The 14,380-nt window shown below is 40.9% G+C and overlaps 1 protein-coding gene and 1 non-coding gene across 12 annotated transcripts in view; one reads left to right on the top strand and one right to left on the bottom strand.

The window, feature by feature from the left end:
* Positions 1 to 14,380, top strand: part of CADPS2 (calcium dependent secretion activator 2) — a 516,958-nt gene that overhangs the window by 463,956 nt on the left and 38,622 nt on the right. For 9 of the 11 annotated variants that reach the window (XM_035021019.1, XM_035021016.1, XM_035021014.1 and 6 more), the window contains 3 exons: positions 2,573 to 2,647; positions 13,130 to 13,213; positions 13,633 to 13,665. In XM_035021019.1, coding sequence (XP_034876910.1) covers positions 2,573 to 2,647; positions 13,130 to 13,213; positions 13,633 to 13,665 — 192 coding nt within the window. Of the gene's footprint in view, positions 1 to 2,572; positions 2,648 to 13,129; positions 13,231 to 13,544; positions 13,705 to 14,380 lie in introns of those variants that run through there. The other 2 variants (XR_004682085.1, XM_035021017.1) reach the window with 2 other exon arrangements.
* LOC118021415 lies at positions 8,930 to 9,036 on the bottom strand. The gene has a single exon (XR_004682161.1). It is a non-coding gene; the product is annotated as a U6 spliceosomal RNA (small nuclear RNA).

Here is a 14,380-nt window from a genome sequence, read left to right as displayed (position 1 = left end):
GAGGCCACCTGGCCGCTCCCACCCACAGTGTTTCCAGACCACCTCCACCGACTGTGCAGCTAGAACAGATTCTGGAAGTTCCCGGCAATTTTAACATTAGTGAAAGTCCCAGCTAGTCAGATAAGTTTACAATAGCAAAATCTCATAAAAACCTAACAAGCCTTACCCTATTTGGGTTTGTCCTTGGGTAGTACATTTAGTATACTTTTCTTCCTTTTTAATTTTTTTTGTGTTTCTCTCTCTCTCCCTCTCCTCCTCCTTCCCTGCTCCCCTTCTCACCCCCTCCCTCCTTCTCCTCTCACTGCTTTTGGCTAGATCAGGTGTCAGTAGTCTAAAGGTGTATACTATAGGAGAATGTGATGGCCCCTGCGGTCCATGCCTTTCCCTGCCTTTCGATAAAAAGGGTATAAGGAACCTCTTTAGTGGCCAATCTCTTGATTTTAAGATGTGTCCAAATCCATCCAGTCTAAAAGTTTAAAATGTAGAAGCTCAACAATTTTATATCCGATAGTCTTTTGATGACATTTGATTACTCTTGAGTTAAAAAATTAACATACGGCTGGGGCACCTGGCTGGCTCAGTCAGTAAAGCATGCGACTCTTGATCTTGGGGCCCCACACTGAGTATCGAGATTACTTAAAAATAAAATCTTTTAAAAAATGAAATCTATGGCAAATACAGATAAGCACTGAACCTATCAAGTGTATATTTAAGAACATGGAACCACTCAGAGGTCTAGGCACCTTGATCCCTGTATGTTCTGTAGCACTTTCCAGGGGAGAGGGAAGTGAGGAGCTTGAAGCCCATCTCCTGTGTGTATCCCTTTCCTGTTCTACCCCAAAGAGGAGCCTCAGTCTGGTGTTTCACTTCCTCCTGCTGCACAGACACAATTTGGAGAGAGAAGGCTATGGAAAGAGGAGCAGGGAGAGGGAGCCGGGCAGAGCGCATTTGCATAAGCTCCTCACACCAGGTCGGCTGTAGAGCTTCAGCTGGAGCCCAGGACCTTTTGGTACCTGTGTCTGGGGGGGGCTTCCCAGCTATCTCCACTAGCAGCCAGATTCTCCACGCTCTTTCTCTTCTCCGTTGTTTTTCTTTATTGTCTCCCCTTTTCCTTCTCTTCAAGCTGTTCTAAAAACAAAGGAGTTGGCCCTACTCTGATAGAAATCCACCCTCTGTGTTTCTGTTCCAGTTGTCTCTGGGGAGCACAAGTTTGGGAATCAGTAAGGCTTTCAGTAAAACAGACACATAATGTTTCCCTTCACTAGGTGGAATACATGCCGGGAAAGGTCCACGTTCATGTGTGTGTGGTTAATTTTAGACCACATGTCAGCACACACGCATACATGCAGAACAGAGAATTCACATGCCCCAGAATTAGGCTTCCTGTTTTTTATGTATGCAGGTAGATAGCCACTTGTAACTGTCAGAGCCTACGGGTGGCGGGGGGGGGGGGGGGGGGGATCATTCCTGTGTATTCCAAAGCAGACCTACATTGATGTTTTGTTGTGTGTGGAAACTTTGAGACATGTTTTCAGAAGAAAAAATAGCTTTCAAAAACTTACATCCTAGGAAACCATTCATCCGGCAGCTGTTAAGTTGGTCTAATGTTTATACTGACCTGAGTACTTTTACTCTATGCATTATGTTAGCTGTTCCAAGAAGCCTTGAACCTTCAAGATAGGGTTAGTCTTTACAAGTCACATTTTCTCTGAAGTGGCTATTGGGGACAATCGGCTGTCAGATAAATGCTTCTAAAGCAAGAATTACTGTTTAAATGAATGTGCATTCAAACACTGCAGAAGCCGAAGCTCCTGCTAATTTAAGAATGCAACTCTCTCGTATTCTCTGAAGAAAGCGAAAAAGGAGGCTTTCAGGTTTATTTTAAATACATCTTTTTTTGTATTTACTTAAAGGCGTCTTTTTCATGAGGAAGCAGTGATAAAACTATGGGGAGTGAGTGCTGTTTCATTATACCCTTTATGGCCTATTAATTTGTTACCATCTATTCACCTTTGTTGATGACATTTTAATTTTGCCCTTGCTTGAGCATATTGTAAGAATTGTATAAACTGCGGCTTCCCTGCGCTGACAAAACGGTCCTTTTACAGTGAACAATTGGGAGCTCATTTTATTTCTAGAGCACATTTAAAATAACTTATGAATGAGAGTTGTCAGACATGAAATGCTGTATTAATTAAATCTTTTTCTAGTCTTTTTGCTTCTCCAGCTAAACCAACCCTTTAGAAAAATACACGGCCACCTTAATTATAGAGGAGAAGACAAAAAGTATCCTTCACATTCCTCTGCCTGAATAAGAATAAGAACCCAATTCATCTATATAATAACCCCATTAGCTGCTTAACTCAACAGTGCACATGGGAAAATTTTCAAGCCACAATGTAAAAAGTGTTGATTGGGTGGATCGTTTTCAAGGTTTTGTTCTTCTGATGTTCAAAATGATCATTTTCAGTAAATCCGATATGTCATAACTAGGAGCTTTAAAGCATTTATGACTTATGACAAAAGTTTTGTGTCCACATCAACTAATGCATCTTTGTCTTTTGATATCCAGCAACAATACCATTCAAAAGTAGATGATTTGATTGACAACGCTGTAAAAGAAATCATTTCACTGCTAGTTTCAAAGGTAATGTATTATTTATTCACCTTTTTAAGTCAGACTCAAAAATCATTCTGCTGGGAATTTTTAGAAAAATCTGTCTCATGTTTCTAAATACCCAATTGAAAAATAGTTTTATAAAGAGACGCGAGAAAAGTTCAGATTTCAAGAAGAGTTCAGAACAAAATGTGAACACTCTTTGTCAACAACTTTTGATTTTTGATTTACAATTCATCTTGGCTTTTCTTGCAGCTGTTGGCTTTTAAAAATAACTCTGTCTTCCAGTAAGACCTTATTATTTCACATTTATGTTCCCTGACTATTTGTCTTATCTGTTGGGCTGATTTGAGTTTTCACCAGTCATTGAGTGTAGCCTGTTTGTGGGGATGACAGCACTGAGGCTCTAGAGCTAGTCACGGGCAGACGGAGAAGCTGGCAGCCTGAGGTTCTCCTCTCCTGGGGGGCTCGCACGGTTTCCAATCTGATGCTCCAGATATCTCTGACAAGGGCTGTAGCCTGTAACTGTATAAGTAGAGATGAAGCATAAGTATTCCATTGAATGATTAGACAGTTAAAATCCCACCAAGGTGTAACAGACCGCCATGAGCTGACACTCAAGATCTGGGTCTGCCAGGGAAGGAGACGGAAAATGGAACTCAAGAGGGTGAGGAGTCAGAATGGACGTGGTCCAGCAGCACATTCACAGGACCAGATGGAGCCCTTGCTCTTGCAAGGCTTGATCAGAGAACCCCCAATCAAGCTTCATAAAAAAAATTGGAAGAATATACAGAAAACAAAGGAAAAAACACCCCCAGTTTAATAAACGAAGGACATGTTATTTAGAAAAGAAAAAGCAGAGATGCCCGAGAAGCATTAAAAATGTTAAACCTCACTCATCATTTAAGGAATGAAGAAAAACTACTATGAATATACTACTTTTTCTAGCAAATTAGCATAGATGTTTTTAAACTAACACTTGGTTTCAGAAAAGGTGAGGTGGGACACTCACACTTTCTGTCTACAGGAGTGTAATTCATTACAGACTTCCTAGAGATAATTTGGAACTATATCGAGTACATTAATACCCTTCAACCTAATAAGTATTTTTGCATCTTTTTCCTACTCAGAGAGATGCACAAAATATATATACATTGATATGGTCACATTACTTCTAATGAAAAATTAGAAACAACTTTAATCTCTAACATGAAGGGAATGGTAAAGTAAATTATGGGACATCTATATTAAGAAAACATGCATTCAAAGACTATTAATGATAAAGGAAAGGTTTGATAATATAGTATTAAGTGAAAAAGAAAGCTTAATATTTTAGAAATGGAAAGTATGATCTGAATTTGCATCACATAGCGTAAAGACAGGATAAACACCAAAATGTTGACAGAGCTTCTCTGGATGGTGGGATTATACTTGATTTTGGAGGCGGGTGGATTCTTCAGGGTTTTGGGGGTTTGTTTGTTTATTTGGTTTGGTATTTTCTGAATTCCTTGGTAGCAAGTCTTCAGATAGAAAATAGCCAGAAAGATTTTAGCATACCACCACCCCTCCAGTTTGTTCTCATTCTCTTCACTTCTACCCCCACAAGAATACCTGCACCTTCACGTACAACACACAGTCACCAACAAGTGGAAAGGGAAAAGGTGAACAGGAAAAGCACGCAGCCAGTGGGGGAGAGGTGAACCACTGGAAAACAAAGCTCCAGAGGCAGAGCAGGGAGATTTCCGACCTCTCAGGAGCCCAGCACAGCAGCTCCCAACACTGCACAGACAGCCCACTAAAGTGAAAGGAAGTTAACTTTGTGCCTTCATTGTCTGCGAGTCATCAAGGGAGATTTTACCCAGATGGCACCTCCCCATCCTCACAGTTCTCCTGTGCAAGTTGTGTTTTGTGAGAAGGGGCATACTGGAAGTCATTAAATTGCATGATAGCATGCAGTCGGTAAAGGGTTAAATAGGCAGCAAGGAAAAGAGACTAGTTCAGGATTTCTGCTGGTGGGGGGAGGGTTGCAGAGGGGGCTGGCAGGGCTGCACATCATCTCTGCACTCTTTCCTGGCAAAGTAAAAAACTGATTTCTTTTTATATCAAATACATCTGTTTTAATGAAAAAATAGTATGTTTGAATCAAGTAAGCAAACGGTATTCTAGAGATCAATACTATTCAGTACAACTTTCTGTGGTATAAAAATATTTACCCAGCACCATCCAGTAGAGTAACTACTAGTCACATGTAGCTATAGACCACTTGAAATGTGGCTAGGACAACTAAGGAACTGAAATTTTGATTTTACTTAATTTTAATTAATTTTAACTTAAATAGCCTAACGTAACTAGCTATTATATATGGAGATCAGATCTAGATTAGTCTTTTTCTGTGGATCATTTCTCCTGCAGTTTAACAGTACTTTTTTTTTTTTAAGATTTTATTTATTTATTTGAAAGAGAGAGATAGAGCAGGAACACAAGCAGGGGGAGCGGGAGAGGGAGAAGCAGGCTTCCCACTGAGCAGGGAGACTGATGCGGGGCTCGATCCCAGGAACCCAGGATGGGCTTCCATCTTTAGTCTTCTTTTGAGCTCATTCCACAAATTTCTGTGACTTTCACACTTCTGATTTTATGTACTAATGATTCCCAACTCTGTGCCTAAGAGGCAGAGTGGAATCATGGTGAAAAGCCCAACTTCAGACCTGAGGAACCTAATGTCTTCATCTAAGAACATTGGGAAGCCATGGAAGGGTTGGGGAGGCAGCGAGTAAGAGTGAGGAATTAATCATATCTGCATTATAAGAAGATTCATCTGATTGCCTGTAGCAAATAGATTACAGAGAGGGTACTGCGGAGACTGTTATGTTGATCTCTGGTGGACTAACCCAAAGACATTTAAGACATTTAAAGAGGGCGCCTGGGTGGCTCAGTTGGTTAAGCAACTGCCTTCGGCTCAGGTCATGATCCTGGAGTCCCGGGATCGAGTCCCGCATCGGGCTCCTTGCTCGGTGGGGAGTCTGCTTCTCCCTCTGATCCTCCCCCTCTCATGCTTTCTGTCTCCCATTCTCTCTCAGATAAATAAATAAAATCTTAAAAAAAAAAAAAAAAAAGACATTTAAAGAGTGCTGTAGACTGAATGTTTGTTTCCCCTAACCCAAATTCATATGCTGAAACCTAATAATCCCTAAGGTGATGGTATTAGGAGGTGGGGCCTCTGGAAGGTAATTAGGTCATGCAGACGCAGCCCTCATAAATAGGATTAGCGCCCTTATTTAAAAAAAAAAAAAAATACCCCACAGAGCTCCCTAGCTCCTTCTGCCATGTAGAAATGCAACCAAATGCCATCATCTTTGAACCAGGAAGTGGGTTCTTACCAGACACCAAATATACCATCTTCTTGTTTGTGGACTTCCCAGCCTCCAGAACTGTGAGGGGAAAAAATGTGCGCTTTTTTTTTTTTTTTTAAGATTTTATTTATTTATTTGAGAGAGAGAGAATGAGAGACAGCATGAGAGGGAGGAGGGTCAGAGGGAGAAGCAGACTCCCCGCCGAGCAGGGAGCCGGACGCGGGACTCGATCCTGGGACTCCAGGATCATGACCTGAGCCGAAGGCAGTCGCTTAACAACTGAGCCACCCAGGTGCCCTAGGATGCCCTTTCTTTCATTATTAGGTTCAGATCTCTGATCTGTATCATCTTCTTCTGCCTGAAGAAAAGCTTTTAACATATTTTGTACAGCAGATCTATTGACAATAAATTCTCTGTTTGTCCTTGTCTGAGAAAGTCTTCCTCTTTTAGTTTTGAAGATAAATTTTCTACGTAAAGAATTCCATATCAGTTGTTACTTTTCCTTCTAACATTTTAAATACTTACTCTGCTCTTTTATTTCTTGCATGATTTCTGACAAAATGTCCATTGTTCCCCCGTTATTCTTTTTTTTTTTAAAGATTTTATTTATTTATTTGAGACAGAGAATAAGAGACAGAGAGCATGAGAGGGGTGAGGGTCAGAGGGAGAAGCAGACTCCCTGCCGAGCAGCGAGCCCGATGCGGGACTCAATCCCGGGACTCCAGGATCATGACCTGAGCCAAAGGCAGTCGCCCAACCGACTGAGCCACCCAGGCGCCCTTAAATTTTTTTTTTTTTTTAAGATTTTATTTATTTATTTGAGAGAGAGAATGAGAGAGAGAGAGCACATGAGAGGGGTTAGGGTCGGAGGGAGAAGCAGACTCCCCGCTGAGCAGGGAGCCCGATGCGGGACTCGATCCCGGGACTCCGGGATCATGACCTGAGCCGAAGGCAGCCGCCCAACCACCTGAGCCACCCAGGCGCCCCGAAATGTGCGCTTTTTTGTAACCCAGTCTGAGGTATTCTGTTAACAGCAGCCCCGGGTTCGTAATGGGGACAGAAGGGAAACGCTAACCTGCTCCTCTAGGCTTAGAGCTTGAAGCAACAGCGTGCATGTTGAAGCCAGTGACTGACGCCGGTGCCTGGAAGAGGAACAGATTTTGAGGGAAAGACCGCGATGTCAGTACTGGACATGTGGAGACTGAGCTGACTGATACCTGAAGAAGGGAGACAATCAGATAGCTGAGTCTGGAATTCAGAGGAAGCATATGGAACCAAACTATCAGTGTGATTCTAAGATTTCATCCATTAGAAATGATTGCACGTTAGTGGCTGCTGTTCTTAGGCAGATGTTCCATAACCCGAAACCCTATGGAGAAATGAAAATCAACCTTAAAACAGAAAAAAATAAAGATGCTTCTAGCCAGAAAGGGACTTAGATATTTTTACTGAGGGGGAAAAAAAAAAAAAATGATAGTGGGAACATTAAATCTTGCCAAGGAAAGAATACCAAAAATGCCGTATTTATCACCATCTTACAATAATTAAGTTGACCAAAGTGTGGGAGAATCAGAAGATCTGAACTCTGCTCCTGTTTCTTCATGTTACCCCCTGGGTCTCGCTACACAACTTCGTCTCCTCATCAAAAAAGCATGAGTATTAGATGACAAAAAATATCTATAGCCTTTTGTCAGTCTAAAACAAAAATCCTTACATACATTTCTTTATAGAAGCCTCTGGGGACCCACATCGTTTCTCCTCAAGTTCCAGAGTCCCATGGCATGCACAGTGCTAGAGTTGGAACCCTGAGATCCTCTAGCAAGGACTTTTCACGTATTTTTATGATGTTTAGAAGACACATTTAATGTTCTCAAATATATCTTGGGTAGCACCCGAAAGTATCACATCGATCAGAGCAGAGCTGCTCTGAGTGAAGAGGGGAAGGAGGTCTGGAGCTGTGCCTGTGGGGCCTAGTCTCCCAAGGCAGACTCCCAAGGTAAACGAGAGTTTACCCCAGAGTCCAGTCCCCCGGCTCACAGATGAGGAAAACAGAGGCCCCAGGTCACATGGTAGGTAACTGTGGAGCCAGGACCTGGCCTTTGTGGTCCGTAGGCCTGTCATCTTTCCATCATGCTACACAGAATTCAGCAAGAGTAGAGAAGAAAAGAGTGGGAGCTTTACCTCCCAGTCTTCTGGTGCCCCCTTTATGTCTGGGTGGTACCCACCAGCCCCTGTGTCCCTCCTGTGACAGTCGCACATAGGCATACTCGCCGCCGTGGGACCAGCGTGGGTAGGTAGAGGAGAATGGGGTTCATTGTATGTAAAATGAGGATGCTAAAGAAAAGCTGAGAGAGCTGTGAGAAAGGACTGACCAGGGGAAATGGTTAGCAGAGCAAAGAATGAGACCATGACCACTCTCATGACGCACTCTGGTTAACGGGGCTCAGGAAATCCTGGGTATGAAGTAAAAGAGCATAGTAATATATTCAGCCTACTAAATACTTCATTATTGCAAAAAGGGATTTAGGAACGAGGATATACTACCTCACTGAGTTCATAGGTATAGAGGTAGTTGTAAATATATACAGACACACATATATTCTTTCTGATAACCTAGAATATTTTCCCCTAAATTTCTCTTAAGAGTAAGATGGGCACAGGATACATCACACCTGACGGCCTAGATTCTGTAATTAAAATATCTCACCAACTCATCCTAAGATTAATTTAATTAAACTTACTCATTTGGATACAAGGCTATATATTCAGAAGACACCTGCTCAAATCCAGCTATGTGCTTAAAAGGATTATTAGGAGAGAGGAAATACAAAATACGATAGGTCACTCTCTTTGTGGGGCAAGGGAAAAAGGAATAAGGAGAGGAGTGTGGAGAATTTACCAATGTCTGTGCTAGATGTGCCCTTTTGGAAGTTGTCTTAGATACTTTGTGGAATGAGGTATGTTACAAGGAAATACTTGCTGTCAAATACTATCCATCCTTGGGCAGGAGCCATGCTAATCTTCTCTGTATCACTCCCATTTTAGTATATGTGCTGCTGAAGCAAGTACTCAAATAGTATGCATCCCTAACACAGATACAGAAAATCTAGAAAGACCTTTTGGGAGTCAGTTGGAACAAAGGTTCAAAGAAGTGGAGTCACAGTTGGAGAAAAGAGGATGAGGAAGGGACAATTGCATTGTATCATAACATTAACATTCTGATTCAGGGAAGGAAACCTGGTTTTTTCCAGTCCGTGGTATTCTAGTTCCATGTGGATTTTTAACAATACTAGCTAGTCCTGATCTTACCAAATAAACATAAAACATCTGCTAATAAAATAGTTATCTCCAGCACCACTAACCCTTCCCCCCTCCCAAAAAAGAAAAAAAAGAGAAGGAAGGGAAAGAACTTAGTTTTTCATGATCAGTCTTACTTGGATGAATCTCTTCTCTGTGGAAGATGTTATAACTTGCAGTGTAAACGATGCAAATATCCCTTATTTACTTCGTGAAGTGTCACAGCTGAAAAAGCAGGAACTGTGTTTTGAACCCACCAGTCTACAGCTGGAATCCTCCCAATAACGTTTTAGAATTTGTGGTCTACTTTCCATACATGTGGGAAAATGAATCTTATACCCTGTTAAAATTCAACAGGAAATTGAAAGCGCCATGCCTTGTGGCATACTGCATGTTTCATTCGACTAGTCATTTCAAAGTGCTTTTCATCTTTAATTTCCTTGAGAGTGTGCATAGTGAGGTAAAGTTGGTAATTACCCAGACAGACTTTAGGTGTTAAATATTATTCAAACAAACCCAGTAAATGGCATCTACAATAAAGAGTAGGGAAACAAAGAGATTACAGTGTTTCATTCCAACCCGACACCCTCAGGAGAACAGAGAGCACAAGGCAAACCCCTAAGTATTTATATACTCCCTGAGCTGTACTGAGAAAGTTCACAGGAAGCAGTTAAAGACACAGCAACTAAACCCAGCATTTAACTGGATATCTTTGGAATCTTGCTGTTTTGTGCAATTAACGGCCAGATGGAAAATATATCATTATTAGTCAATCTTGATTTTTAATAGTTTGGTTTTTGAGACCACTCTTCTAATGCATGTGCCTCGGAGAAATCTCACGAAAACAGTTTTCCTGTAGGAACTGTATGGCTCAGCTGGTTGATCCCGGTGGTGCAGACACTGTTCACCGCCATGGAAGCACATAGAGTCCCTGCTGTATCATGCCCCCCCCCCGCCCAGGGACCATTTGAGGTGGGGAGGAACTCAAAGAGAGGCTCTCTGCTATTGTTAAAATGGAGGCAAAGAATGTTGTAACACAGATGCAGCAGCCCAGTCCTCGTGTAGGATTTAACAGGTAAACGACCCGGTGCTGCTTGGTACCCTCAAAAGAAGGTGAGCCAGACAGGCTGTCAGCGGCTGCAGTGGGGAACCTGGTGCCCTAAAACCATCCAGCAAGAGTTGCTTCCCCAAGTGTCATTTTATCCCCTCCATGCTGCCGTCCGGAAGCTAGCTCAGCTCCTATACCACCTGGGAGCTTACGGACATCATCCGGTTAGAGGTCATGCTTTCCCTCCTCGCGTTTCAGTTACACTGTTTACCCATCCCTACTGGCCCTTAAAACGTTCTGCACGTCAGGACCAGTAGTATACATGTCTGTCTTTCCCACTAGTTTGTGTGTTCCTGGAAGGAAAGAAAGGAAAGGTCAAAGATTCATATTGTCTCTTTCCCACATTAGGGGCTCAGTAATAACAAAATGACATTTACTGACTGAGTGCTGATATGTTGGGCACATGACTTATTTAATGCTTACAACTGTGCACCCCTAATGGTAAAGAACATGAGCTTTGGAGCCAGACCACCTGTGTTCAAAGCGTCCTTCCCATGCTGTCAACCAAACACCCTTGAAACAGGTGGGGTTTTAACGCAGGTCTCATTTACATCCTCAACTCTGTTCTCCCTCAGTAGGTATCTTTTAATTGAATTAGACCCACTGGCCAATAACCAAACTCATTATTACTCCTTAGCACTAAACAATCCTAAGGCTACCCCACTAACTTGTGACTTAAATGTACATAGGTTTTTAGACCTATGTAATGGATAGTGATTTAGCTAATCATATCAATAATACTAATTCTTTACATTTCTTTAGTATTTTGCTGTTTTCACAGTCCCTTCACATAAATCATCTCAACTGGTCTTCACTGATCCTTGTGAGATGGACAGGATGGATGGCTGTCATTTTCCGCCTTCGAGTGATGAGTATGCTAAAGCTAGAGAAGCTCAAGGCTTGACCATTGCCCTATAGCCAGAGATTGTCAGGGCTACAACTGAACTAAGATCTTCTAAATCCACGCACAGGGTTCTTGCCTCTACCTTGCCGTGTCCCTCAGCACCACTTACATGCGTACGCATAGACTCACTTGAGGACTCCAAGAACCAGGTGCCGTGCCAGAGCCTTCCCTGGCTCAGATAGTCTGATAACCATAGCAATTGTCGCTCTCCTCATGGCAAATGAGATCACCCAGCATGCACTGGCTCTCAAGATTTGAGTTGGAAGAGATGAGGCATTTCCCACAGAGGGCCATTAAGTTTGGAATTCCCTTCCCCTGGTCTGACATAGCCCTGGAGTATTGGTCTTCTGGGTCTTTGCAAACCACATCAAGTTGAGTTAGCCAGCTGTGATTGGTAAGAAATCCTAATGGGCAGGAAGAAAGTGCTAAATTGACTTTTAGTTGTGAGCAATTTGTAATTTTGTGTTTTTTTGCTGTTTGTATCCCTTAGGATAACTAACGAGCCATACATAATTTTCATTCTTTAGAAATACGATTTTAGTCAGCAGTTTGCATGATTTTGTTTCTGTGTTCTTACATCATGTCGCACATGATGTGATGGAGAAACCTATGGGGAAGTTTTTGTTCCTTTTGCATAAACTATTTTGCAGTAATTGACCAGCCATAGAGAAAAGATTATCTCCTGTGCATGCTCAGTGAGTTCTCTGGTCACCAGAGACCAATAAGCTGTGTCCCTAGAACTATTATCACTTTGTTGAAGGAGCTGCTATGTGAACAAAAACCAGCCTTCGTTGATTTCCCTTTTCGTATTTAAAAAACCTTGTCAGTATTTCCCCTTTGGGAGGATATAATTTGTCAATAGTGCATATTATTTTAGTTCTAAAGAGGAAAGATGCATGGCAGTAAATTCCTACTAATTTCTTATCTTAGTGCCAGATCTTAATGTTTCCACTCAATGAAATATAATTCCCCACATGTTTAATCATATTATGGTATACATGTCTTAAATTTAACTTCAGAGAAATATAAAATTGTAAAATGTAGAACACCTGAGATGCATTTTAATTCCACACCACCCACAGTGCACGCGCACATGTACACACACATATACACACACACAATTTAACTGCTAGAAGAACTGATGGGTGCAGTGGTTGGCCTGAGCCCACCTGGTAGTCAGTGTGGAATCAGGAGCTTATATTAAGCTCAATCTAGTGCTCTTTCCTTCATAGCCTGCAGAGTGTTTATCTGTTTTAGCTCTCCAACTGCTTTGTAAGCTTCTGAAAGCAGATTTGGTCCTTGTATGTCCTCATTAAGCTGCTTGGTCAATGCCTGTTAACCAATGTCGGACTTCGTTCCCGTGTTACAGGAGCCTCAAATGTTACACATTCCTTCCATTATCTGGTCATTTTGATTCAGCCTCTTCTGTAGACAGAAAAAAGTTGGGGAACGGTCAAGTGATCTATGGTAGAAAGGAATCTGATTACACTTGACCATCATTGCTTCTAAACATCTCTCCTGAAGTTGAAAATTGTTTTAAGGAATAGTCTCAGGAATTTCAAGTTATTTATCAGTGGTTAAAATTATCTCACATGTTTGGTGACCAGGCTGCTATTACATGTTATTCTTTTATCTTAAACAAAACAAAACACTTTGTGTATTATTTCCAGCAATAGAAAAGGACCTTAGAGCTCATCTTCAAAATGGAAGAGTAAACATTACATTACAAGTCAGCCCCTTAACTGTCAGTTTATTCATTGTGGACTTTTGTGCTGTGGGAGAAGTTGGTCCAGAAATTATTTGCCCTGTTATTAATTTGTAATATTCTAAATACTCACTATAAACGATTACAGTTTGTTTCAGTGTTGGAAGGGGTGTTATCTAAGCTGTCAAGATATGATGAAGGCACTTTCTTTTCATCCATTCTGTCATTCACTGTAAGTATTTGAATGAGTTCTCTTCTGCTGTCTTTTGGCTGTTGTCATAGTACTTACCCAACAGTTAAGAAAATAATTCTCATAATTATCTCTTTTCCACTTTTCCACTATATATAATAGATATAATAATATCTATTATAAATTGATAATTTTTCTTTTTTCATCATGATAAATGTACTCTTTAATCTGCATCCCCTACTTCCCCCATCCCCCCACCCACCTCCCCTCTGGTAACCATCCGTTTGTTCTCTGTAGTTAAGAGCATAAATGGATATTTTAAGGCACTTTTCTTTTGATCCATTCTGTCATTCACTGTAAGTATTTGAATGAGTTCTCTTCTGCTGTCTTTTGGCTGTTGTCATAGTACTTATCCAACAGTTAAGAAAATAATTCTCATAATTATCTCCTTTCCACTTAAGGTAAAAGCAGCTGCAAAATATGTCGATGTTCCAGTAAGTATTTTTTATTTGCTTTTAAAAACTCTGTGTGTGTATGTGTGTGTATAATTCTTTTTAAAATAATTATGGTTTTATTTCAAATCTTTAAAGCATTGAGTGTCATTCCCTCAGGGAGCAGTTTATTTTCCTTAAGCAAGTGCTAACCCTCATAAGAAGGCTTGACGTGTGATTATTTCAGTGTACTTTTTCCATTTTAACTTGGGAACTTTTATGGAGTTCAGGTCATTACGAGAACATGTCAGCTCAGTTGCAGAGGGTCATTCTAATATTCTAGGACCGGGTAGTGAATGCCTCATACTATTTATAGAAAAATGCTCACTCTCTCTTCCCTTTGTATGGAAGCTGTAACAGGTTTCTTATAGGAGTTAAAGTGACAATAAAGATGAACCAGTTAAAGAACTAGTTTTCTAAATACAAAAGTGTTATAAATCAATATTCACCTATTTTAGCATTTGGTGTTTTGCACAATGCTTGGGAAATAATTCGCAACCTGTAATCTGTTCAAAGATTAGGATACCATGAGCTACAATTATAGAAAATTCACATGATAAATATAATCAACAAGTTAGTGCAGCATTTTTAAATTGATAATCCTAACAAATTACTTTTTGCCTTCATCCTATTATCACATAAGTGATGAGGCCTAATACGTTCTGTTTAATCATATATCTTGGCATGTGTATCACTTTTCAAAGAATTTGAGCACAAT

Source organism: Mirounga leonina, unplaced genomic scaffold (genome assembly GCF_011800145.1).
Source record: "Mirounga leonina isolate KUSES-001 unplaced genomic scaffold, KU_Mleo_1.0 Mir_174, whole genome shotgun sequence".
NCBI lineage: Eukaryota > Metazoa > Chordata > Mammalia > Carnivora > Phocidae > Mirounga > Mirounga leonina.
The sequence above is the reverse complement of the archived record's forward strand: the minus strand, read 5'-3'. Positions and strand labels throughout refer to the sequence as shown.